Source organism: Diceros bicornis, chromosome 18, assembly GCF_020826845.1.
Source record: "Diceros bicornis minor isolate mBicDic1 chromosome 18, mDicBic1.mat.cur, whole genome shotgun sequence".
Classification (NCBI taxonomy): Eukaryota; Metazoa; Chordata; class Mammalia; order Perissodactyla; family Rhinocerotidae; genus Diceros; species Diceros bicornis.
This window is the reverse complement of record NC_080757.1, coordinates 56,441,025-56,468,851: the sequence shown is the minus strand read 5'-3', so window position 1 is coordinate 56,468,851 and position 27,827 is coordinate 56,441,025. Positions and strand designations below refer to the sequence as shown.

At 55.6% G+C, this 27,827-nt stretch overlaps 3 protein-coding genes across 5 annotated transcripts; 1 reads left to right on the top strand and 2 right to left on the bottom strand.

Moving 5' to 3' along the window:
- Positions 1-11: 11 nt before the first annotated feature.
- Positions 12-19,927, top strand: EXOC7 (exocyst complex component 7). 3 transcript variants are annotated; one of them, XM_058561691.1, is made up of 20 exons: positions 12-124; positions 330-395; positions 2,008-2,192; positions 2,390-2,495; positions 5,178-5,400; positions 7,737-7,904; positions 10,927-11,019; positions 11,934-12,002; positions 13,000-13,145; positions 13,436-13,588; positions 13,843-13,941; positions 14,315-14,377; positions 14,666-14,732; positions 16,332-16,397; positions 16,699-16,819; positions 17,042-17,137; positions 17,931-17,994; positions 18,223-18,264; positions 18,373-18,506; positions 18,742-19,927. In XM_058561691.1, exons 1-20 carry the CDS (start codon positions 65-67, stop codon positions 18,842-18,844), a joined length of 2,124 nt encoding a protein of 707 aa, XP_058417674.1. In that variant the 5' UTR covers positions 12-64; the 3' UTR covers positions 18,845-19,927. The 3 variants fall into 3 exon arrangements, with proteins under 3 accessions (XP_058417674.1, XP_058417675.1, XP_058417676.1); XM_058561692.1 differs by lacking the exon at positions 10,927-11,019; XM_058561693.1 differs by lacking the exons at positions 10,927-11,019; positions 11,934-12,002.
- On the bottom strand, positions 19,898-23,399 carry ZACN (zinc activated ion channel). Its single transcript, XM_058561695.1, has 9 exons — positions 23,247-23,399; positions 23,043-23,167; positions 22,854-22,898; positions 22,620-22,726; positions 22,180-22,349; positions 21,245-21,369; positions 20,903-21,113; positions 20,575-20,739; positions 19,898-20,100 (listed from the first exon to the last, which is right to left on the bottom strand). Exons 1-9 carry the CDS (start codon positions 23,347-23,349, stop codon positions 19,910-19,912), a joined length of 1,242 nt encoding a protein of 413 aa, XP_058417678.1. The 5' UTR covers positions 23,350-23,399; the 3' UTR covers positions 19,898-19,909.
- Positions 23,400-24,057: 658 nt separating this feature from the next.
- GALR2 (galanin receptor 2) lies at positions 24,058-27,271 on the bottom strand. Its single transcript, XM_058561694.1, is given in 3 exon segments — positions 24,058-25,385; positions 25,388-25,413; positions 26,745-27,271. Coding segments are annotated over 3 exon segments (1,269 nt in total). The 5' UTR covers positions 27,221-27,271; the 3' UTR covers positions 24,058-24,618.
- Between the last annotated feature and the right edge of the window lie 556 nt (positions 27,272-27,827).

Sequence of the window (27,827 nt, the reverse complement as noted above, 5' to 3'; positions counted from 1 at the left end):
GACGGGAGCCCAGAGGGCACACTAAGACAAGGTACTGGGGAGTGGGAGCCGCAGGGTCGAAGCGATGATCCCCCCGCAGGAGGCGTCCGCCCGTCGCCGAGAAATAGAGGACAAACTGAAGCAGGTGGGACTGGGGCTGGGGAGGCGGAAGAAGAGGAGAGGGAAGAGCCGAGATCTGGGCCTCGGGCATCTACTCAGGGAGGAGGCGGTGGTGGGAGGGGGCGCTCCCTGCGAGGAGATGGGGTTGGGGGCGAGGCTGTGGGGCCCGGACGCGGTGATCTCCTTTAGCCTCAGGCTTCTGGTGATGTCCTCCCGTCCGCTTCCCCCAGGAGGAGGAGACACTGTCCTTCATCCGAGACAGCCTGGAGAAGAGTGACCAGCTCACAAAGAACATGGTGAGTAACCCCTCAGGTGGGAGGGGCAGACAGGCCTCCATACCCTGGAAGAGAGCCCTGCGATCCGGTGGTTCTGATACATCAGGCCTGGGGGTTCTGGCCTGGGGAGTGGTGGTGGTAAAGTGTGGGTTTCTCTAGCAACAGTGTGGCATCTCTCTTACCCAGCTCCCTTCCCCTTTGTCCGCCCCTTCACTGAGGATGCTGCAGCCCCTGCTGGCCTGGACTTTCTGCTTTCTAAGTTCTCCATTCTTCCTTCTCTCCTTCCGCAGATATTCAGGGAGACTGACTTAGGTGGGCTGGCTACTGGTCATGTGTCATCAATTCAAATGACGGTAGGACAGCAGGGTTAGCACTTCTGAGATTACTAAGGGCAGAGAAGACTAAGCCTTCACCCCAGAGGGCTTTAAGGGTAGAACGAGACAGACCTGGGATCTGGTCCTCGCCTCTCCACTTACTGTGGCTCCTGGCAGATGACTCGGAGCCTCAGTTAACTCATCTGCTAAAATAGAGACAATGTAGCTATGAAGGTCATAGAAACGAATGCATGGGAATGCATCTTACATGGTACCTGGTATACAGTAGGTACGCAATAAATATGAGTTTCCTTCCTTATTCCTAGAGGAGACTGGAAAAGCACAAATTGAGTAGATACAAACTTGGATATGTATTTAGTAACACAACCGTAAAGTCCTGTGTAACCACGGGCCTACTAGGACCAGTTCAGCTGACCCCATCTCATCAACAGAGTAATTAAGAGTTGTCTTTCAGGAACTGAGAGTTCCCCCTTGTCCAGTTCAGGCTGGTTAAGACCACCAGCCCATCAACTGGGCCTGCGCAAATGCCCAATAAGTGACCCTGTTGATGTCAAAGGGCTGAAAACTCACCCTCAGATCATACTATCACCACCATTTTGTGAACATGCATCCTATGAAGAGCCGTGAAGCTTGACTACGCTTGCACAGATCATCAGTTACCTCACTTCTCTTTACCTCCAATCATCTATCTCCACACTTCAGACCACATGCTCTTCATCTCATAAATTTTGCCCCAAGTCCTGGATGGAGGAGAAAGATCTGAGAACGTACGCCTCTTGTCTCCTTGCAGATCGATCCATCAATAAAGCTTTTTTCTTTTCCCAAAAGCTGATGCCATAATAGTTGGCTTTTTTTATGTGCATCGGGTAGGAGGACCCCAGTTTTGTGCAGTAACATAAGTCCTTGTTTAATGAAATTCACCCTTAGAGAGAGTTTTGAAAGTACCAGAAATGCATTCGAGGCTACTCAGTATGAAACAACTTCCTGTTCAGTCTAGGAAAGCTTCAGAGAGAACAGAAATTGAGATTTGGCTTCACAGCGTGGAAGGGAAGTCATCCTGTGGTGATTATCTTAGGAGGAGTTAATTTAATGCTTAGCTTGCCTTCAAATCAAATTTCAACCAATTTACTTGGACTACCTCCTATGTGCCAGGCACATGGTAGGTGCTGGGGACTCAATGGTGAACAGGTACACCCTGTCCCTTTTGTCATGGAACTTATTGTCTAGAAAACCAGAGAAAAAGCAGAAGCAGTGCTGGGCCACCCTGAGGCCTGAGAGCACGGTGCATCCCCCTACAGGTATCTATCCTGTCGTCCTTTGAGAGCCGCCTTATGAAGCTGGAGAACTCCATCATCCCTGTGCACAAGCAGACAGAAAACCTGCAGCGACTGCAGGAGAATGTTGAGAAGACTCTGTCCTGCTTGGACCATGTCATCAGTTACTACCATGTGGCCAGTGACACTGAGAAGATCATCAGGGAGGGGTGAGCCAGGGCCAGAGGGTCACATTCCTAATGCCTCCTGGACCAGCGACCCTAGGCCTTAGAAGGGAGAGGTAGAATATATTTGAGCCTGGAGTCCCCTGTGTTAATTCTCTTCTTCCCCTTCTAAATACCATTCCCGTGGTCTTTCCTCTTCATCTTCCATCCACCCAGGCTGATACAGCTCTTTTCCTTCCCAGCCCCACAGGCAGGCTGGAAGAGTACCTGGGAAGTATGGCCAAGATTCAGAAGGCTGTGGAGTATTTCCAGGACAACAGCCCAGACAGCCCAGAGCTCAACAAAGTGGTAAGGGGCCAGCACAGTGGTGTGACAGGTTTAGGAACACCAGTCCCTGCCCTGGTCTCATGAGGGAAACTGAACCAGCTTAAAGGAGAATATCGTAGAATAAACAGAACTATATGGAGTCAGCCCTGATGGCCTAGTGGTTAAAGTTCGGCGTGCTCCGCTTTGGTGGCCCAGATTTGGTTCCCAGGTGCGGAACCACGCTGCTCCTCTGTCAGTAGCCATGCTGTGGCGGCAGCTCACACAGAAGAACTAGAGGGACTTACAACTAGAGTATACAACTATGCACTGGGGCTTTGGGGAGGAGAAAAAAAAGAGAGAGGAAGATTGGCGACAGATGTTAGCTCAGGGTGAATCTTTCCAAAAAAAAAAAAAACAGAACTATATAATACAATACACATACTGTAGGTGTTAAGACCTCTGCCCAAGGAATTACAGATATACATTTTTATTACATTTTTATAATTTAAATTATAAATTACATATAAGATATAAATTTAACATTTGATTTTTATAAATGTATTTGTGTTTTGTTTTTGGTTTTTTTTTTTGGTGAGGAAGACCAGCCCTGTGCTAACATCCGATGCCAATCCTCCTCTTATTGCTGAGGAAGATTGGCCCTGGGCTAACATCCGTGCCCATCTTCCTCTACTTTATATGGGACACCGCCACAGCATGGCTTGATGAGTGGTGCATGGGTGTGCGCCCAGGATCCGAACCAGCGAACCCTCAGGCCGCTGCCTCAGCAGAGCACACGCACTTAACCGCTGCGCCACCAGGCCGGCCCCCTGTGTTTTTTTATTGTGGTAAAAAAATACATAATATAAAATTTACCATTTTAACCATTTTTAAGTGTACAGTTCAGTGGCAGTAAGCACATTCACATTGTTGTACAACCATCACTACCATCCATAAGCAGAACTCTTCATCGTCCCAAACTGAACCTCTGCCCCCATTAAACACTAACTCCCCTTTCTCCCCTCCCCCCAACCCCTGGCAACCATCATTCTACTTTCTGTCACTATAAACTTGACTACTCTAGGAACCTGCATTCATGTGTTTATGTTTGATTTTTTTGTGTTTTATCTTTAAGTATTTGGATTATTAGGTCACCAGAGCAAGATGGAGGAAGGCTGGGAAGTGAGGTTTGTTCAGTGCATTGAGGAAAGGAGAGAATGCAGACAGGAGAAGTGGTGGGAGCTGAAGTGCAGACATCCGAGAGGGTGAGGAGTATTAGAGGAAGGGCCACGTGGACCCAGTCACCTGGCACACCTTCCTGATGGCACCACAGTTCTAGCCCTAAGGTGTGTGTCTTGCCCAGAAGAGGGAGTAGGCAGAGGAACATAGATGGGAAACTGGCTTTTCTCCCACCCAGAAAGCTTTTACTTAGAACAGTCCTTCCTAACTTTTCTCCCATCGTGGTCTGCATCAGAAATGAGGATATTTGTATGGCACACTGGGTAAGCTGGGAACCAGCCAGTAGTCTCTGGCTGCCCAAGGCCTCACCTGATTGCCTAGAGGACTGAAGGGATCAATACCTTGGCACACCAGTAACCCAGTGGGGACACACCAGTATAACCAGTACACTGCAGCCCATGGGTGGAGAGCCTGGACTCAGAGATTGGGATGTCAGGGGCTGGAGAACTTTGTTCTTGAGGATCACTGCCAAGTTTGAAGCACAGAGTGAAGAGCTCTGTGCTAGAACTTGGGTGTAGGAGTGGGATGGAGAAGAATACAAAAGATATTAAACTGCAGGTTTACCCCAGAGGGCTTACTTTTTCATTTAAAGCAGAAACACTCCAACTCCTTCCTCTCTCTGAGGAAGATTCACCCTGAGCTAACATCCATTGCCAATCTTCCTGTTTTTTTCTTTCTTTCTTTTTTTTTTTGGTGAGGATGATTGCCCTGAGCTAACATCTGTGCCAATCTTCCTCTATTTTATGTATGTGGCTTGCCGCCACAGCATGGCTTGATGAGCCATGTGTAGGTCCACACCCAGGATCCAAACCCGTGAACCCAGGCCACCTAAGTGGAGTGCGCCGAACTTAACCCCTAGGCCACTGGGACTTGCCCAGTCTTTCTCTCTCTTTTTTTTTTTTGGTGATGAAGATCAGCTCTGAGCTAACATCCGTTGCCAATCCTCCTCTTTTTTCTGAGAAAGATTGGCGCTGAGCTAACATCTGTGCCCATCTTCCTCTATTTTGTGTATGGGATGCTGCCGCAGCATGGCTTATTGAGCGGTGTGTAGGTCCATGCCTGGGATCCGAACCCGTGAACCAGGGCCACTGAAGCGGAGGGCGCCCAACTTAACCACTACACCATGGGACCGACCCCCACAAAAGTTTTTAATTTTTCCTATTTGTCTGTTTTTTCTTTTGTAAACACTTTTCTAACAAGAGGACAATTAATAGTGCAGTGAGAAAATAATCAGCTGATATTTATGAAGCACCTACGTCTTGTAAAACCCTGGGTTTCACCTCTGCACGTATGTTTTGAGAGAAGGTGAGGTAAGGAAATAATCAAGGAAGGCTTCCTGGGGTTTCTTCTCTGGGTTAAAGGAAGTGAAAGCAGAGGTGGGCTGAGGCCCAGAGTCAGGCAGGCAGAGGAGAGCGGAGGAAAAGGCGAGGGCTAGCTGAATGCTGAAGCAGCAGCGGACCCTCTTCCTTCCTTCCGTTGTCCATGTAGAAGCTGCTGTTTGAGCGGGGGAAGGAGTCGCTGGAGTCCGAGTTCCGCAGCCTGATGACCTGGCACAGTAAGGTCGTCTCCCCTGTGCTCATCCTGGATCTGATCAGTGGCGAGGACGAGCTGGAGGTCCAGGAGGACGTGCCCCTGGAGCACCTGCCTGAGGGTGTGCTCCAAGACGTGATCCGAATCTCCCGCTGGCTAGTGGAATATGGCCGCAACCAAGGTGAGGAGGCCCAGGTGGCAGGGCCCATGTGGGCGGCCGGCCAGAGGGAGTGGGAGTTTTTCCCCTTTATTTCTTTAATCTGCTTGGATTTTTTTTTTTAATAAGAAGAAATTTGATGGGAAGCAATATGAGCAATAAATCTATAGCTTATGTATCAAATTACGAATCTAGCCAAACCTAAGCTTTTTTTTATATACTTCACTTTCCTGTTTCTTTACCTTTTTTGATTAGTTATAAAAATTTCAAATAGTACAGAAAGCCTTAGGTGAAAAGTGAAAGTCCATCTCCCCATTTCCCCGATGCCTACAATATCATAACCCAAATATGAGCACTGTTAAGGTTTATTTATTATACCGCTTCCAAAAAATCTTTATGAAACTGTGTGTGTGTGTGTGTGTGTGTGAGAGAGAGAATGTGTGAGATGCAACTGTGTGTGTGTGTGTGTGTGTGTGTGTGTGAGAGAGAGAGAGTGTGTGAGAGAGAATATAAATACATGTGTATCCTCTTCTCCTTCCCAAATGGAAGGGAGCGTACTAAACACTGTCCTACAATTGTTTGTTTTTTGGTTTTTAACTTAGTGAAATGCCTTGAGATTGTTCCATATCAATACAAGTATATTTGCTTCATTCTTTTTAACAGCTGTATAATGTTCCATGGTGTGGTGGTACCATCATTTCTTTAGCCAATCCTAGGATTTAAAAAAAAAATCTTGAGTTAAGCAAAAATTTTAGAAAATAAAAACTCCAGTGAGTATTCAATTTTAAGCTTTTTAGCCCTCAAAACTCTTCTTTTTGTTAATTTGTTGGTGTATACACATATCAAGTTGTCAGTACGCGTTACCATTATCCCTGCCTTCCCTCGAGAACTGTGTGGTGACAGATCTCAGGGCCGCCGTGTATTAATCGCACGAACACATCTGTGGCCCATGAGCTGTGTTGGAGGGAGCCTAGGTCTCAGCAGGAAGTTTTTTAGGGGCTCCCTCAGGATAGGAGGGAGGCCAGAGGACAGCCTCCAGACCCCTCAGTGCCCTTCAGCCGAGCCTCTGTGCTTTGGTCCATTCTTTACATTGGGGTTCCTTGTGACATATTTGTTGGGAGCTGCTGAAATATATTATGGTGTCCCTATGTTTTTCCTCACTTGTTTGTATTTTTGGACTTTCCAGTTTTCCACTATTGATAAATAGTGCTGCAGTGAGCACACTTGCATGGATTGCTTTTCTTATTTAGGGAGCTCTTTGGGGATATTTCTCAAAGGAGCAGTTGTCACATAAAAGTGTCTGAACAGGGGCCGGCCCCGTGGCGTAGCAGTTAAGTGCGTGCGCTCTGCTGCTGGCAGCCCGGGTTCAGATCCCAGGCGCGCACCAATGCGCTGCTTGTCAGGCCATGCTGTGGTGGCGTCCCATATAATGTGGAGGAAAATGGGCATGGATGTTAGCCCAGGGCTGGTCTCCCTCAGCAAAAAGAGAAGGATTGGCATGGATATTAGCTCAGGGCTGATCTTCCTCACCAAAAAAAAAAAAAAAAAACAAAGTGTCCGAACAGATCTGTAACCTTCTTGCTGTCGCGAGTTCCTCTCCAGGTAGATGGGGCCAATCAACAGACCTGTTGACAGTGCCACAGCTATTTGTTCTTCACTAATTTTATTTATTGTAGCTATTTAATAGGGCTATTACCATCCTCTCATTTTTTTTTAATAGTATTTCTTTTTTTAAGTAGATTTTTTTTAACTTATTTATTTTTTTTCCCCCAAAGCCCCAGTAGACAGTTGTATGTCATAGCTGCACATCATTCTAGTTGCTGTATGTGGGACGCAGCCTCAGCACGGCCGGAGAAGCGGTGCATCGGTGTGCGCCTGGGGTCCGAACCCGGGCTGCCAGCAGCGGAGCACACACACTTAACTGCTAAGCCACGGAGCTGGCCCCCTCTCATTTTTTTTTAATTTGCACTTCATTAGTGGCTAAACCTCGTGTGTTTTTTCCTTCACTGGCATTTGTTGTCTCTTTGTCTCCTATAAATTACTTACATCTTTTGACCCCTTACCAAGTTGAATGAGGATGTTAACTTTGTATTTTTTATCTAAAAAACTTTACGTTCAAAACTTCCAACTAATTATCAGTTCTATTGGGGGATATTTTCCCTTTTAAGACTTTGCCTGATTTGGGACAAGGCCATATGGGTAGCTAGGAGCCAGAGCAGATTCGAGGAAGGGCTTAGCCGGTAGAAATAGTAGCTCCTCTGCTGCCCTGTGAGCTGCATCCAGTGGGGAAAGAGAGGCTCCCGTGGCGAGACAGAGGCAGGGACCCCGGCTCACACCTCTGTCGCCCCGTCTCCCCTCAGATTTCATGAATGTCTACTACCAGATTCGCTCCAGCCAGCTGGACCGCTCCATCAAGGGCCTGAAGGAGCATTTCCGGAAGAGCAGTTCTTCCTCTGGGGTTCCCTACTCCCCTGCTATCCCCAACAAGAGGAAAGACACGCCCACCAAGAAGCCTGTCAAGAGGCCAGGTGAGCCCAACCCTGGCCCGTTAAGCACCAGCCAGAAGGCTGCGTGGGACCTGGATTGCTTTTGGCCGCCCTGGGGTTAGCAGTGTCAGCCCCTCCAGAGCTCATGGTAATCCCGACTGTATGTATACGGGACAGAAAGCAAGTGTCTACCCCACACCGAGGCCCCATCGAGTGAGGCTGTTCCTTCTACCCAGCGGAGTCTGAGGGTTACATAAATGTCTTTGGAATGGGGGGTCACATGATATGAGAGGCAGGTGATGGGGTGCCAGGGCAGAGGCACTTGCTGGGCCCCTGTCCCCTCCCTCTGTCGTCCTGTCAGGAGGCCAGGCATGCTGCTGCAGCCAAAGACCGAGGGATAGGACAGGGTCAGGCACTGCAGCCTTCACCTTCCAGAAAGCCAGGCTGGCTTAAAGTGACACGTAGCTGAGAAGTGGATGGGGGAGAGTTTACACTTTCACAGTCGATCCAGGAAGGAATAAATAATCCCAGACCATCCTCTCTGACGAACTTAATCTGGCTTTCGGGCTGCATTCGAAGATAGTGCCTTGCAATGGAATAGTCGAGGGAGGGGTGTTGAGGAGGGAGAGGCTGGGCTGTGGGTTGTTGGTGTCCTGGGTGAACAGCTCACTGTCTGTCCTTCTCCCCATCATCATGTACCCTGTAGTCTGTGCTCCAGGTAAACAGTGTCCCTGTGTGTCAGCCGCAGCTTGGTAAGCCTGACTGTGTCTGGCTGCCAAGAGATGTTGCCCTTGGCTCAAGGAGAGGCTGGGATGTTCCAGGGTGAGGGGCTGCTGCAGGCAGCACCAGGGAGAGAAAGCCAGTGAAGCTGGGGGCTGCTTCCACTGTAGCCAGCCCTGCCCACTGCTGCTGCTGGCACATGCCCCGGGCATGGCCTGTGGGCCCCCCCCACCAGGACCACCGCTTTGTGTAGAGCTTACACCCTTCATTTCTTCATTTTCCCTACCTGCCCATGCCCCTCAGAGTGAAGTGTCTCTTCACACTATACAAGAGCCCTGTTCCTCCTCAGGCCTTTGTTTAGTGTTTGGAGAAATGGCAGAACAGAGGCTGCCCTCAGGGGCACAAGTGAGTAGAACATTAGGGAAGCTGGGGGCCCAGCAGGAAGTGCACTGCCTTCTCCCCTCCAGGGTGGATATCCTGGCCGCCCCCTAGAAAACCTGCCGCAGTGACTCTACTGAACTGGCCTGCATGGGTGCAGCTATCTGCACGCAGGTCGGTCCCTCTCTGTGCCTCTGTGCTTGGGCAGGGGTTTGTCTCCGAAGGCCGCGAGGCTGCCTGGGCCTCTGCTGGTCTGTGCTCTCTTCTCCTCTGTCTCTTCTCTGATGGGCCCACTGGAGGGCCTAGGACCCGATTTGCACTGCCCCAAGAGTGCTGGCTGGCTGTGCAGGGACAGGGCCTTCCTGGGGGGAGTGGTCTGATTTCAGGGGGCTCACGGTGGACCTAATTCATCCTTGGCTTTTAAGCTCAAGAGGAAAACTCTGCCTATAAGAGTCCCTGTGGTTTCTGTAGGATGTCAAGAGTTGTCAGGAGCTGCTGGGCTCAGGACTGATGCCAGGAACTAGGAGTCAGGTCCCGGGACATCAGTTCCTGTCTCTGAGGAGAGGAGCAGGGAGGCCTCAGTGGGTAATGGAACACCAACCTCAGTGTCATCCATGGTAATTGGTCGCCTGATACGTTTGGCAGCTGCTGGATCAGTGTCTCCAACCCACACCCATGCCAGTGTGCTGGCTGGGCTCCTGCAGGCCCGGCAGGCCCATCTGCTGCTGGTCGGTTGTGGGGCAGGAATCTGATTCGCTCGTTAGCAGGCCGCTCACCGAGGGGGAGAACACAGTGAGACAGATGCTGAGCCAGCCCCCAAACTTGGTCATTAGTAGCTAATTGTGGTGTGGTGCAAAGAGAAAGGAATGAGCCCCTCCAGACCCTGTCCCTTTCTCCCCCAGCCTTTTGGGGAGCTGCCAGGACTCAAGCAGCCTTGCTGTGTTCAGAGACGCCGGGGAGAGAGGACACGGGGTCTCTGGGGAAGAGGGACCAGGGTTACGCTCATGGGTGGCTCCCCTCCCCCAATACATGTTGTTAACCAGGCAGCTGTACTGTCTATTTCAGTGCTGTTTTATTTCCCCACATTTTCTGCCCTAAGATGTCTGTTCCCACAGGAGTGGCTGACCCCAGAGGCCATGGGCTCTATGTTTTGTTTTCATTGTTTTCACTTGTGATATTAACTGTTGTTTTTTTCCCCTGTGCCAAGAGCACGCACCCTTTCCTACTGCCTCCCTCCGCTCTCTGTGTGGTGGCTTCTGTTAACGATTTCTTGGCTTTTGAGTTTTTTCCAGTTGCTTTGGTGGTTCAGTAACTTTGGTGCGTGGGGCCAGGCTGCCTCTGAGTCTCCACACCGTCCGTCCAGGGCACTGCTCTCCCAGGAAGCTCAGTCCCATCTCACCATCTCACAAACTCCCAGTTCTGCTTTCCGTTGACTGCTGCCATTTGGCCACGTCCCAACACTGAGCATGCCCAGAGAACTCTGCCTGGAGTGTGGAGCCGGGCAGAGGGCTTGCGGGCTTCATGGTTTCCCCAGGCTCTGCCATCCTGCTCATGCCCTCTGGGTATGAGAGCTTTGTCACTAGCTCCTCCATCCTGAGCCTTGTCTATTCTGATTTAAATGCCACTCAGTAGTATTTTTTATTTTTGGCTTCTCCTGGTGGATCTTTGCCCATCTCATCTTCACCCTCTGCACTTCCTGAAATGAACTCAGATCCAGAACAGTGAGGGGTTGCTAGCAGAATCAGGAGCTCCATCTGAGGAATGAAATGTGTCCTTTCCTTCATCTTTGTTTGCAGGGTCTCTGATGGTCCCGGGGAAGGGCCTGCTGGGGGAGATGGTCCTGGGGGGCATGCTCACTGTTGGGGGCTGGGTGTGGGGCCTGGGGGGCAGGTGGCGGGCCGCTGCTGTTTTCTCTCACTCATTTCCTAGGTCTTCTTATCTCCTCTCTGTGTGGCTCTGGTGACAGGGACGATCCGTAAAGCTCAGAACCTTCTGAAACAGTATTCCCAGCATGGTCTAGATGGGAAAAAGGGGGGCTCTAACCTCATTCCTCTGGAAGGTAATCACCCTGTGTTCTTCTCCTGTTCCCTCCTCCTCCACCGTGTGTCCACTCACGTGGCAGGGCAGAGCCTCCACCCCCCAGGAGGGCCTCGGGAGAAACCCTGCGAGGGAGCAGGGGTGGGAAGTGCAGTCCCTGGGGCCACCAGCTCCAGCTGGCGCAGGGACGGGTTTCATGGCCCTCCGCCTGGTCCTGTCTGGCTGACGGCAGCTCTGCCCTCCCTGAGGCTTCCCACTCCCTCCCCTCCCTGTCTCTGTCCTTGTCTCCTGTTTGAACTCAAATAAGTTCTTCATCATGGGCAGCCCTTTCACGCTCAGACCAGCAGTGGCAGGACCAAGCCAGGCTAGGCCTCCGGGCCACTCCCTTCCACCCCCAACTTTAGAAACAGGAGTATGGGTCACAAGGGGATAGGCCGCCTATAGGCCACATCCCTCCCTCCTCTCAGAGGAAGGACGGCCCTGCCCTGGTGGACGTGACCCTCCTTCAAAAGAATGACCCTGGGGGACAAAAAAAGGCCATCCCATTCACTCAGCAGTGACATTTCCCTAACTGGGTCTCTCCCCAACTATGGTGATTTGGGTCAACCCGCTGGGCCGAGCATCAGATTCTCCACAGCTGCCGGAAGCTCTTCAGAACCCTCCGTGCTCCTCCCGCAGCTTTCTCTTGGCCTCTGGGCTTGGGGAAACCAGCTCCCAAGGGAGGTTGGGGGCACTGCAAGTCAGGCTTGAAATGGCTGTTCCCAAAATGGTCTGAGGCAGAAGAGGGGCTCAGAGCCCTCCCCAATGCCCCTGCCCTATACCCCATCTCACACCCCGCTCCTGGAGATCGAGGGCTTCTTCCCAGTCCCACGAGGGGCAGCCCACCCAGCCCCTGGATAAACGCTGCTTGTGTTTGTGCGGCCGACGTCTCGCTAGGTCACGAGCATGATTACCGAGTTAAGCACCTGTCCGAGGCCCTGAACGACAAGCACGGGCCGCTGGCCGGTGAGTACCGAAGCCCAGCCCGAGGGCAGCCACTGCTGCCTTCCCAGTAGTCTCCGGAGGGCCTGCTCCGGGCTGCTCTGCTCTGAGGACGGGCCAGGCCTGCTCGCCTCTCTTTCTCTCCGGTCTCTCTCTTTTCTTTTGGGCACTAGGTCTCCTTGCCTTTCTCCAGATGGGAGTGCACTCCTGGCTCTCAGGGCCTGGGCCAAGGGGAGAAGGAGGCAGGCAGAGAGGGAAGGCAGCTCCCTGGAGGGCAGGGAGTCCCAACTCCTGACTCCAGCAACAGCTTCAAAGCTCTGACTCCTCGGAGCCCATCCCTTGGCACATAGGACCAGGTTGCCTCCAGAGACTCCTGCCCCAGCCTCCAGTAGTGGGATCCGGTCTCCACCGGGGCAGCTGACAACCAAGGAGCCCTCCCTCTTTGGGGCTCACGTTGCCTCTTCTCAAATTTTGACCCCATGCCAGCTAGCCTTGTAGGCCGTAGCCCACTGCCTTCTTATTCATTCCGGAAGTCCTGGCTGGGCTAGTAACTGCCTTTAGAGTTCCAGCGTTTTCTCATATGGATGACTATGGTGCTTGCCTCCTTGAGGTGGGCAGTGCCACCTGCCCATCCGTGACTGCCTTCTTTCTAGGACAATTCAGAATCCTCAGTACTGAGGTCAGACTTACCCTATCCAGGAAGTCAATTTAGGGATCTTCCTTCCATATCTTTTTATCCTTCTCCCCCCACCTCTAGTACCTGATGCTCTGGGACATAAATACTGTCTGTGGCAGAGCTGAAAATGAAGCCAGGACAAAGGCTGGACTCAGCCCCTGTCTTTCCCCTCGAACCCAGTCAGGCCTGCTGGAGTCCTCTCAGCTTTCTGCCAGAACAGTGTTCCTCCTCCCCATCTGCTACCGGTCTGGGCCACAGGCCAGGAGCTTGGGAGACCCATGGCCCCCCAGTGGGGAGGTTGGCTGCCCCCACACCAGCAGCTCAGGGGCACTGCTGTCCCCCCAGGGAGAGATGACATGCTGGACGTGGAGACCGATGCCTACATTCACTGCGTCAGTGCCTTTGTCAAGCTGGCCCAGAGCGAGTACCAGCTGCTGACGGACGTCATCCCTGAGCACCATCAGAAAAAGACCTTTGACTCCCTGATACAGGTCCTGCCCCTGGGCCCTGACCAGATCCCCCAGCAAGAGCTGTCCCTGCAGAAGCCTGAGTTTGGCCCAGGCCTGTTGTCCGTAGCCCTCAACTACAGCCACCTCCTCCACCTTGCGCCCTGGGAATCTGTCCCAGGTGGGGTGTCCTGGTCAATACCTCCCCATGGCCCTCTCCTTGCTGCAGCGAGCTGGCTTCCCCCACTTCCCTCCAGGTGCCCTCACTGTCCCTCGGAACCAGCTCTCACTACTCTGCCCCCTCCCTGAGCTGTCTCCTTGCCCTACTCTCTCAGGATGCACTGGATGGGCTGATGCTCGAGGGAGAGAACATCGTGTCGGCCGCCCGGAAGGCCATTGTTCGACACGACTTCTCTGCGGTGCTCACTGTCTTCCCCATCCTGCGGCACCTCAAGCAGACCAAACCTGAGTTTGACCAGGTGCTCCAGGTATGTGGGTGGGGAGGCCCTTAGGGACACGGGGAGGAGGAATCCTGCTGCCTGGGGTGGCCTCCCCACGAGAACTCCTTTCTCTGCACCCATACCTCTGCTCAGAGGGTGAGCAAAGAAGAGTCAGTCCCCTCTCCCCAGCGAAGGAGAGGGGCAGGGAAGCAGCTGGGAGGGAGCCGGGCTCCACGCACAGCTTGTGGCCAAGGGCAGTGGCTGGGGCTCTGGGTCACTGTGCAGCCATGTGCTTCCTGCAGGGCACGGCCGCCAGCACCAAGAACAAGCTGCCCAGCCTCATCACCTCCATGGAGACCGTTGGAGCGAAAGCGCTGGAGGACTTCGCCGACAACATCAAGGTGCTCTCCCTCCCTCCACTGTCACCAGCTGGCCCATGGGGCTGTGAGCAGGGCCACCAGTGACCTGGCTCAGGAACTCCTTCAGAGAGCAGGCCTCCAGGAGGGGCGGGTCGGAAGCTGGCTGTGCTGCTAGTCTCCTGTCAGTTCCCACTTGCCTCCCTTTCTTTCCCAGGGGTTCCACAGCCCCCTGAGGCTTGAAGTTCCTGCCCCACTTTTCCTGTCATGTCTGTCTTGCTCACCTTTGTGCCTGAGGGGGCGTCCTGACACCTGTCTGCCAGGAGGTGGTGCTGTGAGCAGGCTGAATGGCGGCGGGGGAGGGGTGCTGGGGTCTCCTTGGGAGCTGTTTCAGGGAGTCCGGCTCTTTTTTCCACAGAATGACCCGGACAAGGAATACAACATGCCCAAGGATGGCACTGTGCACGAACTCACAAGCAATGTAGGTGCTGCCTGAGGTCGCTTGGGGAGGGGAGGAGCCGCCAGTGCCCAGCAGTGCGCTGATGGCAGGATGGATGGTGAAGTGCTTAGCGTCTCCAGCAGATGGGGCCTTTCCCGGCAGGCCAAAGCCAGAGAGTGAAACATGAAGTTTGCAGCTACCCTTCTCGCTGGGCAGACCCCTGGCCCTGCATGTGCCCTGGAAGGGTCAGAAGGGGTGCATCGTGGGAGGTGATCGACCTTTGGGTCCTGCCCTTGACGTTCTTCCTGGACCCATTTTCTCTCCAAACAGGCCATCCTCTTCCTGCAGCAGCTCCTGGACTTCCAGGAGACAGCGGGCGCCATGCTGGCCTCCCAAGGTACTTGGCATCTTCCAGTGGGCCCCCTGCCCCACTCCTCCCTCTTTCCTGGAGACATGGGGTTAGGCCCCCCAGGGGGCACTCGTCACCTCTGGTGAGGAGATTTCCTCTAGCCCTGTGGAGTGGGATGGAGAGGTGGCTTATGGCGAGACCCCCGAGCTGGTTGGGCTGAGCATCAGGAAAGCGGGGTTTGACCATGCCTTTCCTGACCCAATATCCATCCCCACTGGCTCCTTCGACCAACTGGCCTCACTCTGGAGAGCACTGGCTTGTTCGAAGGTGCCCTTCCCGCCCCACCCCTCCTTCCGCATTTCTCCACCTCCTCTTGTGTCCACCTGTCCTCCTAATTAGTCTGACACAGCCAACCCTTTTGGTGGGCTGGCATCTCAGCGCCTGCCTGGTGTCTTCCCCCTGCATGATGCCCTGGGACTGGAGCTCGGGAGATTGGCATGTAGGAGGAGCTCATTTCCGAGCACTGAGGCCAGCCCAGCTGGTTGGGGCCAGGGACCCTGCTTTCTTCCCTTGTTTTGGGGGCAGGGAGACAAGGGGCAGCCCCTGACCTGCAGTTCTCCAGATTTCCACTTTCCTGTGTGTTCCCTGGTCTTCAGTGGGTCCAGCCTGGTGTGTGCTGCTGTCTGTGTTCTGCTGTCAGGGGAGTGGTCTGCCTGACTCCGGATGACTTAGCTGTTTCTAACCTGTTTTTGCACTTTGCATCTTTCTCCTTTCTTTGTCTCTCCCTCCCTCCCCTCTCTGCGCACTGCCTTTCATTCCGTAGTTCTTGGGGACACATACAATATTCCTTTAGACCCCCGAGGTAAGCAGAGGGCTCTGCAGCCCCATCCTCCCCCTCTGAAGCCCCGTGGGTGAGGTTCCCTGGGGATAGAGGCACCTGGACAGACTCAGGACCTATTAGAGAGTGGGGGTCAGAGGGAACATGGGTTCCTTCGGGGTGCTCCCAACTCTCTCGGCTCCCTGCACAACCACTTTCTGTCTCTGAGCTTATCCAGGGAGTACCCTGCTGTGTCCAGCACCCTGAGCCCACCCTCTAGGCTAGCCCAGCAGCTGCCCAACCTCTCCCTCTACCATCCACTTCCCTCCCCCTTGGCCTTCTGCTCTGTGTAGGCAGCAGTCCCCTCTGTTCAAAAGGGCCTGGTAGAGGAGGTGGTGGGCAGTGGGGGAGGAGAGAGGCCTGGGGAGCACATTCTAAGCCTCTTCTGCTGACAAATGGGGTAGGTAGGTACTTGTGGATACTACCCAGCATGGGTCAGGCGTCAGGGGCTGGAGGGCAGGGGGTGTCCCACTCCTGTCCTGCCAGTCTTCCTGCTGATCATGGGCCAGCTCATTAACCATGCCACTCATCAGCACCAAAGGGCTTGTCCTGGGTTCTAGAGAGAGTCCAAGGGACTGCTCCCTGCAGTGGGCGGGAGCCCTATCGCTCCGCAGACACCCAGCTCTGCCCTGAGTGCCTCTGTGTCCCTTGTGCCAGAGGAAGGCTTGGGCTCCTCCCAGGGTTTCCTCAGTTGCTCCCTGGGCTGAGGGAAGGCCAGAGAGGGTCTTGGCTCTGCCACCGCTGCAATAACAGGACTTCTCCTCTCACAGAGACCAGTTCTTCAGCCACCAGCTACAGCTCCGAGTTCAGCAAGCGCCTCCTAAGCACCTATATCTGTGAGTGTTCTCTAGACCAGTGCCCCTATTCCCTGTCTTTTCCCTTCCTTCTCCTTTTTGTGCTCTCCTGCTGTTCCCAGGTTCTGCTCCTGAGCCCCCACCACCACCACCACCTTTGGAATTGCAATCTAACCTTTAGTTCAAGGGCTGAGGGGGGCTGGGCAAAGGGCTCCTGAGGCTTGTGGAGTCTGGAGTCGGGGAGGGACAAGGAGCGAGGAGTATGAGTTGGTTTGTGCGCCCCAGGATTGGGTTGTCTGGTCAGACTGCCCTGGTGGGTGTGGCCACATCCTTCCCTGTGCAGGTAAAGTACTGGGCAACCTGCAGTTGAACTTGCTGAGCAAGTCCAAGGTGTATGAGGACCCTGCTCTGAGCGCCATCTTCCTGCACAACAACTACAATTACATCCTCAAGGCCCTGGAGAAGTAAGTGGCTGCAGATGCTGGTCTGAGGCTCTCAGCTGCCCTCCCGGGGCTGGCTGTGCCCTCTGCGTGTCCCAGTGGGGAATGTGGTATTCTACCCTCTGCAGTCTCAGGATCCAGGGAGGTGTGAGGCAGGCCCCACTGGTGTTGCTGCAGAGGCTGGCAGCCTTTGGGCCCTGGGAGCCAATTCCATCCTCCTCTACTCTCTCCCCTACCCCATCCCAGGTCTGAGCTGATCCAGCTGGTGGCTGTGACCCAGAAGACTGCCGAGCGCTCCTACCGGGAGCACATTGAGCAGCAGATCCAGACCTACCAGCGCAGGTGAGAGGCTGGGCCCTCCCCCTCCCCCTCACCCCCACCCCTGTACCCACCACTCACTTTTCCTTCTGAGAGCCACAGGACCCTGGGCCCAGTCAGAGTGGGGTCAGTAATGGGGAACTGCTTCCCTGTGGACCCCAATCCTCCACTTGTTTTTAATCACATTCATGGGGTGGAGAGGAAAGCCCTCTCCCCTACTACTGCCTGCTCCCTAGGGGCACGCTGTGCCAGCCTCTTTGGAGGGTAGTTTGCGAAGGGTGAAGGCTAAGAATAGCTGAAGAGCTGACTGTCAAAGATGTGGGTGATGTTTAGCCTAAGTGAGGAGCAGGGTTGCAAGAGCACGTGCAGTTGGCTGAGCCTTGCTCTGCAGTGCTCTTGGCTTCTCTAGTCCTCCTTTCTCTTGGGTTTCTGCATCTCTCTCTCCTTTTGTGTGTTTCTTCCCCATGAGTGGTCTCCCTCTTCCTTCCTATTTATCTGCCCTCCGCATCTGCTTCTCCATCTTAATTTGCTGTGATATTGATGTGAAGTGTAGTTGATAGTATTTGTTCAATTTATTGACTGCTCTGTTTCCTGTTTAATTTCCTGTTAATTTTAAAAGCGAGCAGCTTGAACATTTTCTATTCCCAAGGCAAACTCTCAGTTGTCTTTTGCTTAGTTGTGACGCAGATCGATTCCTGCCCTCCCCACCCCCCCAGTAGATCAAGAGATTTAGAAAACAAAACAAACCCACCCCACGGAAGAAGCAGCTACCTGAGGCTGTCCCTCTTCTGCCCTCTGCTTCTCTCTCACCTGGCAGTTGGTTAAAGGTGACTGACTACATCACTGAGAAGAATCTACCTGTATTCCAACCAGGAGTCAAGGTGGGCTGAAGGCCTGGGCTGGGAAGGGGTGTCTAGCAGGTGTGGTACTTTCTGTAGTGTCTCTGGGAAAAAACAGACAAGTGTCCAACTGGGATAAGAGAGCAAAGGATGCCTGTGGCCACCAGGGCAGCAGGAGAGAGGGCTGGACTCAGGTGTTTGGGAAGGAAGCAGGGGCAGGGCGGTTCTGCTCTGAGAAACACTTTCTCTGCCATCTCTCCTGGCCCCTAGCTCCGGGACAAGGAGCGACAGATGATCAAGGAGCGTTTTAAGGTGAGTCAGGATCCTCTCCTCTCCACTGCTTGCTGTTGCTGTTGTAGCAACACAGACCCAAAGTGTTTGTCTCTGGGTCACTTCTATTTCCACCTTTTTGGTGGTCAGGGCTTCAATGATGGCCTTGAAGAGTTGTGCAAGATCCAGAAGGCTTGGGCTATTCCAGACACAGAGCAGAGGGACAAGATTCGCCAAGCTCAGAAAAACATTGTGAAGGAGACCTATGGAGCCTTTCTGCACAGGTGAGCTCTCTGTCTCCGCCTTCCGGCCCTGTGCTCCCCACATCTCTAGCTAGGCCTCTGTGCTCTTCTCTTCTTCAAGAGAGGGGGTGGATTTGGATGGCAGATCCAGTGCCCTGGGCTTTGGTGTGGGGCCAGACAGGATCATCACTGAGGGGCACCCCATCAGGAGGGCCTTAGACTGAGGCGGAGCTGGGGAGAGGCTAGGCCTTCCCCACTGACCTCGGTGTCTGGTCAGGTACGGCAGCATCCCCTTCACCAAGAACCCGGAGAAGTACATCAAATACCGTGTGGAACAGGTGGGCGACATGATCGATCGCCTCTTTGACACCTCCGCCTGAGCCTGCTGCTGTCCCTGCCTGGTTCCACCAGACCAGCCATGTTATTGGACAGATAAACCAGTGTTAACTTGCCTCTAGGCCCATTGAGTTTGACATCCTTTGAGGCAAGGACCTTTCTTCATCCTCCCAGCCAGGAGCTCTGTCGCTGAGCCCTTGAGTCCCAGTTTGCGCTTCTTCCCGCAGCCCATGGTCCGCACCAAACCAGCACCTTCTGGGAACACTGGGGTTCCTTCACACCTTGGGTTTGTGACCCTGACCACACCCTGCAGGGGCCCTTGATGGCTTCCAGACAGGAAACGACAGAGAAGGAAGACAAAGGCCTGTGCCCACAGCTGCCTTGTGTGTACAAGAGCAGGAGGCAGAACAACCCCAGTTCAGAGCTGGGGATGGAGAACTCCCCGTTCAGCCCAGACATGTGGGTAGTGTCAGAGGAGCAGGCCACGTCGCAGCCAGAGGGCCTGGAGCAAAAGCAAGCAGGACTGACCCACTTTCTTGGATTTAGTGCGCAAACGCATCCCCATTGCCCACAATCCTGAGGTCTAGGGATATCCTTTCCCCCTTGTCCCGGCGGCCCCTAGGTGGCTGGAGCAGGAGTGCTCTCTCCATGCCCTCTGGGGTCCAGCACACTGCAGACAGAATTCACAGGAGTTCTGACCACCCTTTGCAGCCTCTCAGGCCCCTGTCTCTGGTCCCCAGTGCCTCCAGGCCCAGGGCCACACAGCAGCAGTGGTTGCAGAAGGAGCAATTAGGCGGGGGGAGGCAGGGGTGCTGGGTGACTGGTGGACATGGAGAGAAGTTCAGGAACAGAGTGGGGGTCAGGCACATGGTGGGGCCCCACCTACTTGGACAACAGTGAACAGCTGAGCTCAATGAAGACAGACCCTTGAGGTGCACTTGCTTGTAGGCGATTATTTCACACTCTTTGCTTGCATGCTAACGGAAGGGAGAGCTCAGGGTGGCCTGAGATCCTCCAGGCTTAGGGAAGAGAGTCGACTTTCCTCCTCCTTCTCGCCAGAGACCCTGTCATGGCCCTCTCCCAGGCCTGCAGCCCCGGACCCTGCCCTGTTACAGCCTGGGCTGCCCGCCATGGGGTGCAGACTCGCCAGGGGGTGGGGCAGACTTGCATGGTACCCACATCCAGAATCCAGCAAAGATGAAGTGGCAGCACACCACTGCCGCCACATACACCAAGAAGAAGATGTCGTCAGCCGCTTCAGCCCGGCTCCTTCTTGACCCCTTTACTCCTCTGGGGGCTTCTGTGTGGGGAGATGTAGGAAAAGGCACTGTACTTCAGGGCTCACCCACCACGTTCTCCCAGAGCAGAAGGGTGAACCCCAGGGGGTGTCAGCCTGTATTTCTCCCTCCCTTATATTAACAACTAATGAGTATATGGGTCTGGCCCATTCTATGCCATCTTCAGTTAAAGAAACACCCTCATAGAGAGGCTCTGCAAGGCATAGGGTTATCGCTGGGAGTTTGAAGTCACTCAAGTCTTTAGGGAAGCCGACCTTGCTCCCTGCTCCAGACCGGCTTCTTCCAAGGGCAGACGTGGTGGAGCCCAGGGACAGCAGAGCCAGCAGAGTAAATGCAAGGAGCCTCTAAACAGCCTAGTGACCCCTGACCCCCAGCCCCAGCTCTAGGTGTGCAGCCTGCCAGCTCTGCCCTTGTCAGACCTGCTCCCAGCCTCATTCCTCATGAACCTCCTAGGAAGGGACTCCAGCCTTGCCCACCTTCAGGATTAGGCCCTGGGTTCCCATGATCTCGCTGCTCATCTCTTGGGGTTGGGCTGGGTCTGCTCCTGGCCCTGAGGTTGTCCCGGGCCAGCAGCGCGGCCAACAGCACAGTCTCCATGGTGCTGATGAAGAGCAGCAGCAGCAGGACAGCGAAGTAGTAAACTGGAGGAGGGAGGGGGGGCAAGGTCAGGGGCCAGGCTTGTGCCTCGAGTGCCCAGGGAGCTGAGCAGAGGCACCCTGGCTCGAGCAACAGCAGGTGTGGACAAATGAGGCACGCCAGGCGCATGGTGGTCCTGCCCAGGGCAAGGAGAGGTGCAGGGCTTACTGAGCAGTGGGTTGCAGGAGGAGGAGCTGGGCAGGGTCTGCACCAGGGAGGAGTAGAAGACAAAGTAGCCCAGCAGCAGTGTCACTTTGTAGGCAATGCGCTCAGTGGCCCGGAGGGGCAGCAGCCCCCCGCACATGTCAGCCAACAGCAGCGCCTCCCCAGGTACCACCAGAGCTATGACGGCCTTTAGGGCTGTGTTCTGCAGGCGCACCTGGAAGGAAGAAAGTTGGGGCTTTCTGGGGGGATGTGCAGGGCGTGGGCAGTAGAAAGGGGATGTCATGGCCTCTGGCTCTGCATCCTCGACGCCCCCATCAGCCCTCTGTCAGCCACTTCGCAACTCACCGTCACCTGGAAGCAAGGCACCAGCTGCTTGGGTGGGACTTGGATTTTCAGATCCTGGACTACATAGTCCCTCTTGATACTCACAATCTCATTCACCACGTGGGCCCGGAACTCCAACTCGTTCACTGGAAGCGGTGGGGTGAGAACGGTGAACTAGGAAAGAGAAAACCCTGCCCCCAAATCTCTCTTGGGAGTAGGGATAGGAACAAGCTGGAGCCCCAAGGATGATGGAGACTTCTGATGCCTGCTGGGGGGCAGACTTGGAGGCAAAACTGGTCCTTACAAGGGCTTTCCACACCTTATTTTGCAACACCCCAAGTTTTCTCCAGTTAGAGGAAGGGCCTTATCAGATTCATAGATGAATTTTCATTGTAAAAATAAATGCACTTTGCACCACTTCATGGGGGAGTGGGGAGTGGTCACAGACTCGTCCACCAATATATCTCACACCTGAAATATTAGGATTCGTGGGGCGGCAGCTGTGGTATTTCCCAGAGGGGAGGGATGGAGCGGAGGGATATAGGGAAGGGTGGGACTTCTCTGCCAAGTTGGACATCACCGGATGGCTCTGTGGGATATTTACTGGGTGGCTACACCTTCAGGATGTTTCCAGGGATAAGGCTGCAGCAACCTGAGCCTCTGGGCTTGAGACCAGTGGCCCAGCCACTGCAGTTTGGCCCTGGCTGTTGAGGGGGAGGAGAGAAAACTGAAGTGGGGCTACAGCCAAGAGCAGGGGAGAACTAGGAGATGGGGCTGCTATTTGAGTGGGAGGTGCAGGATGAGACGCATGTTCTGCCCCAGGATCTGTTCAGCTCCCCTAAGCCTGGGGGTAGGCTGGTGTGAACACAGCCTGCTACCCCATGTCGGACATTTGCTGGAGGCAGAGGCTTCCCCTCCCCTCTCCCCTCACCCCCCACCTCCTGTCCCGTCAGCACCAGTGTTGCTAAAAGCAAAGAAGCTGAGGCTGCAGTCGCTCTGGTCCCTGGGGAAGTGGAGGAGGTCAAAGTCACAGGTGGTCTCTGTGGTGAGGGCCAGGTAGAGCTCAACATGGCCGTCCTGGTCCACTCGGGCCCTCGGGCTTTGCTCCTGCCAGTCGACCCAGAGCCTGTGGGGCGGGGTGGGGGGAGAAGAAATGTACCACAGCCAGGGGCCCAGCCTCTTCTCGGGAGTGGGGGGAGACCCCGGCATACGCTCAGCTGCCATCTGCTGCCAGCCGGGTTCCAGGAGGAGAAAGCAGGGCAGTGGAGGTGCACCAGTGGTCTGGCAGGGCCACCAGGAAGGGAATATTCACTAAGGGGGTTTTGGAGCTCTAGATGAGGAGGAGAGAGGGATATGCGTGGTGGGTTCCTGGAACAAGAACTGCCGCCTCACTTACGCCTCCTGGATAGTGAATCCTGGTGTCCAGAGTGAGTCCCAGGACAGTGTGACCCCACGCTGCCGGTGCTCACTTGCGTTCCAGGCCAGGCGAGTGTCGAGCCAGAACTAGGAACACAGGAACCCCACTAAGACTCCCGCTGTCTGCGTATCCGTGCCTCTTGGTTTGGCAGGTTGATGAAGGCCGGTACGTCTGAGCTGGGCCACCCCCACCCCGTGGGTGACCACCACTCACCAGCTGAAGCAGCAGCTTGGAAGACACTGTGTACCGCAAGATGTCCTGGGGGGGGGGGCAGCGCGTCACGTTGGGGGTGGGCGCTACACAACAGAACGCAGGAGACCCCAGTATTCGCTGGGGCTGAGTCCTGTCCCATCCCAGCTCAGCACTTGGGACCTGCGCCCTCCCACGGCATGACAGACTTACCACATTAAACACGGTTGATACAAACACTTGTACGTCCACAAGCAGGGGTGTGCTCCCGTTGTTCGGAATCTGTCTGCTTTCCTGAACCTCCTCTGGCGAGTTGAAGTTGAAAAAGGATGGCCCGGCTAAGGGATGGAGGTCCAGGTCATCTGGGTGCCTTGGGGCCCAAATCCCAAAGCTCATGACCTTCTGCCCTCCACCTACCAACCCATGAAGCGCCACGCCTCTGGACTAAGGGCTGGGTGGTGCTGAGCCTGAGCAAGGAGAGATGGAGCAGGAGCCACAGGGCCATCATCAGGGGCTGCATGGAGGGGCTTTCAGCCTCTATATCAGTTACTTCTCTGGGCTGCTTGTCAGTTGGTTGGAAGCACCTGTTCTGTGCAAGGACCCTGGAGCCTTGGACTTGGCACTCCCACCCTAGGTTCCGCAAATACCCAAAGACAAAGCCCAGAACCCAGCCCCACCCACGCTGCACCTGCCTAGGCTTCTAAGTCCTGCGCCGTTTCCACCACCTGGAACCCGTTGCTGCTTTCAAGGCCTGCCAAGCGGACCAGGCAAGCATGGGACCCCCATCTTTCTCTGACTCAGTCCCTCCAATCCAAGCAGATGCCGCAGGCCTCCTCTGCGTTTCCCCTTAGCGGAGACTGCCTGGCTAAATACCCAAACCCTTGCCACAGTGCCCTGCACTTGATGACGTGTGATGGGCACATCCTTGAGGGTTTTCCTGCCTCTCCTTAAACACTGAACGGATTTCATGTAAAAAGCCTTGGCTCAAGAACTCCAGGAGTGGGGCAAACCGGGAGAAAGGTAAAGGCTAGCTCAAGAGCAAAGCCCTGGGGCATTCTGGTTCCCTCACTGGATTCTCAGCCTGCCCCAGACCAGCAATGCCTTAGAACTGCTGCTGGTGCCCTGGAGCAGGACCAGCAGGTGAGGGGCTACTTTCCTGGCCCAGAGGAGAAACCAAGCTATTGGAGACCTGATCTGGGACAGGTGCATGGAGGGAAGGAAACTCCAAGACTGAAAATGGCCAGGCACTGATCCGGCTGCTGAGACTTGAAAGGGCCCCAGGGAGCTGGGAGCAGGCAAGGACCAGCCACACTCCGGCCCACGAACACTACTAGGAACACATGTAGCGTCTGCATCTGTCATCGACTGGATTTATCAAGCGCGCTTAAACACTCTGCCTGCCTTTGTCGCACGCATTGGTGGCTGCTGGTTCGCTGATCTGTATACACGTGGTGCCTCCGGATGGCCACCTGCAAAGAGCCTTCAGTTGTGCCGCGCTCCCCAGTCTCAGAGATTTCTAGGCGGAATTTACCTCCGCTGCCTTCGGTGCGCTCTACACTCGTTCCCTGTAGCTCAGCATAGCACTCTGCACCCTTTCATCCAGCGCTCCCCTGTGAAGTCCCAGAGGCTTCTTACACAGAGCCTCACGGCTACGAGATGCGAGATGCGGAGACAGCGCGTTACTGCATGTGAAATGGTTTGCACGTTTTATTAACAGATGAAACTCCCTCCACGATCCCCCAACCTCTGACTCCAATCCTTTAACACTCAAGCGTACCCCCAAGTGCTCTCAGGTCACATTAACTGTCAGAATGCCGTTGGGGGCCTTCTGGTCCCGCCAGGACGGGCCAGGGACCGGCCTCGAGGCTGGGCCGCTGAGAGGCACCGGCGCAGAGGCGGAGGGCCCGGCCGCCTCGCTCACTTGCGTCAAGTCGGTGGACTGGCGCTCCAGCACGCTGCCGCTGTGGTTGCCCTGCACCGCGACAATCACCCGGCCCGAGGCTCTGCGCGGGGCGCGGCGCAGCAGGCCGGCGCAGATCCTGCCGAAGCCCTTGCGGAAGTGCTTGGAGACCAGCGCGTAGACGATGGGGTTGACGCATCAGTTGGCGTAGGAGACCAGGTGCGGGAGGATGCGCAGCGCGTACGTGGCGCGCGTAAGTGGGAACCGGCGGAACCACACGCAGAGGATAAGCGCGTGGTGAGGCCTCCAACAGAGGCAGAAGAGCGCGGCCAAGATGATGATCATGCGCGTCACCTTGCGCTTGGCGCGCCGGGCGCCTGAGCCGGCGGTCACTGGATCGACGGCGCACCACAGGTAGTGCAGGGTGCGCGCGTAGGTCAGCCCGAGCCCCAGCACCGGCAGCAGGTAGCTGAAGACAAAGGTGCAGAGGTCCATGGCGCGGCGGCGAGGCGCGCTCCACGCCGGGTGGCACACGGTCAGGTTGGCCAACCGCGACTGGCGGTAGTAACTCAGGTAGGGCCCGGAGAAGAGCAGCGACAACCCCCAGATGAGCCCGATGGCCGCCAGCGCGTTGCGAGGTGTGCGCAGCTCGCGGAGTGCAGCGGATAGCGGATGGCCAGATACCTGCGGTTCAGGCCAGGAAGGGAGACGTCGGTTAAGTGGGCGGATTCGCCGGGGCAGGGCCGGACCCATGCAACTTGAGCCCCATACCTGCTCTCGAGAAAGGTCCCTAGCGCACGGTCATACCGCACGCTCCCGGAGGGCGACCCAGCGCATCCCGGACACTCTCAGCCGCGTCTAGATGTGGAGCGGGACCCGACAGCGGGAAAAGCGCGCGTATAGGTCACTCATCTGCTCTTCCCGGGGCAACGACCATAGTCAGACTCCAGCTGGGAGGGCACCCCGCAGGTTGAACCGGCTTTGAGGCTCCAGGAGGCTGTGATTACCCACCAGTGATGGTGCCTGGAGAGGTAGGACCCAGGCGCCTTGAGGCGCCAGCAGACAGCCTGTAGGCACGTCAGGCAAGGTACCGCGAGGGAATTCCTTAGAGCAACCAACCTTCTACCGGTCCCACCAGCGCTCTCGGAACCGACATACTCCGCTCTGAGCGGAACTGGGAGGTATATGGGGAATGTGGCCTCACCCTCTGCTTGTCCAGTGGAGATTGGGAGGACGTAGGGGAGGAGGGGGCCGGGGAGATACCGGAGTCAGACCCGGATTTCCTCTCCAGGAATCATCCAGGTGTCCTTCCAAGCGCCAGCTGGGGGGCGAGGGAGGGGGTAGGTGGACCCTCGGGCGCGCTCCTTTCCCTGTCCTTGACCCCGGGCCTGGAGGTGGGGCGCAGAGTGGGGTGGGAGCGAGCTAGAGACTCTCGGGCGTGCTTGCTCGGACTTTGGCGTGGGCCCAAGCATAGGACCCAAATTCCTCAGTCCGGACCAGAGTCGACTGAGCCGACCAAACGGGCTTCGAGGCGAGCGAAGTAGAGGCGCCTGAGTTTGACACCAAGAGACAGACTGTTGGCTTCATGCACACGATTACTGTATGGGCGACTCTGAGCAAGTCACTTAGGAACTCGATCTCGTCTGTAAATTGGGCACAGTAATCCCTCCCATCTCAGCATCACAGGGACATTGAGCTCAAGCGAGACCAAGCACGCGAAAACGCTCTGTACCCGGAAACGCTGCGCTTTGTCAGGCGCCGGCGGCGCTGGAGAGCTGAGGTCTCTAGCCTGCAGCCCCGAGGACGCACCTAACGGAGGGACACCGCGGTCCCCCATTCTTATTCCCCTTTCTCCTCGATGCGCGCTTGTCTTTCACTCTCTCCCAGTCCCTTTGCCTTCTTAGTGTCTTTTTCTACTCTCTGCGAGCCCCTCCTTGACCCTCGAGTCCTGCCCCCTTCTCCAGCCATCCCATCCCCGGTGCCCGACCCTCTGGGTCGCCAGGGCACTCGCTCACCTGTCCAGGGAGACGGCGGCCAGCGTGAAGCTGCTGGCGTGCATGGTGAGGAAGATGAAGAAGTGCACGGCCTTGCAGAGCAGCGAGCCAAACACCCAACCGTCCAGGGTGTAGATGGTGGCCTGGAAGGGCACGCAGCACACGATGAAACACAGGTCGGCCACGCCCGGGTTGAGGATGAACAGGTTGGTGGTGCTGACCGCCTGGCCGCCGCGCAGCAGCACAGCCAGAACCAGTGCGTTGCCCACGGTGCCCAAGAGGAAGATGAGCGCAAATAACATGGACACGATGACCGCCTCGGGCTGCCAGCTGCCCCCGCCGCCCGCCTCGCTCGTGTCCTCGGCCCCCGGGCCACCCGAGCCATTCATGGTGCCGCCAAACCCGAGGCTGCCCGGGCTCCTGCAGCCGTCTGGGGCTTGGTGAGAGCGCAGCTCCCGCGGCGCTGTAGCGCGGAGCGGGACTTCGCAGACCTGCATGCGGAGTGAGCCTCGAGGCGGCTGGGGCTGGAGATGGCGGTGCCCTGGGGTCATGGGGAGGAGCGAGCAGCCGGAGGGGTGGGATGGTCCCCGGCAGCCGGAGTGGTGGAGTGACCGACTGCTGAGACTTGAGTGTGCGTGTGCGCCGCACTGTCTGGAGCTCCCGGGACCCAGCGCTCCTAGGCGCTTCCCTGAAGCGTGGCGGGCGCGCCAGACCTCCCGAGGCTGGCTGCGGGGCGTCCTCGAAAGAGTTCCGGGCGGCCTTTAAGGGGTGGTGGTGGGGTTTACAAGGGGCGGAGGCCGACGGAGGGGCGCGTTTTCCAGCACTGGCTGCTAGAACGGCTCTGCCGTGTGCTCCACGCCTCTTCCCATTTCTACTTCTCAGGAGCACCGCGCCACACAGGAACTTCTGAGAGCAGCAGTGGGGAGGAGGGAAGGAGGTTCTGATGGAATTTGGTTAGCTTCATCTCATTCCTTTCTTGCCCCCATTGAACGTTTCCCTCTCCAAGTCAATCCAGTTATTTATTGAGCATCTACTGTGTGCCAGGCTTTGTCCTTGGCGCTGTGCCTCAGTTTCCTCAGCTGTGATGTGGGATAGTAACACCTT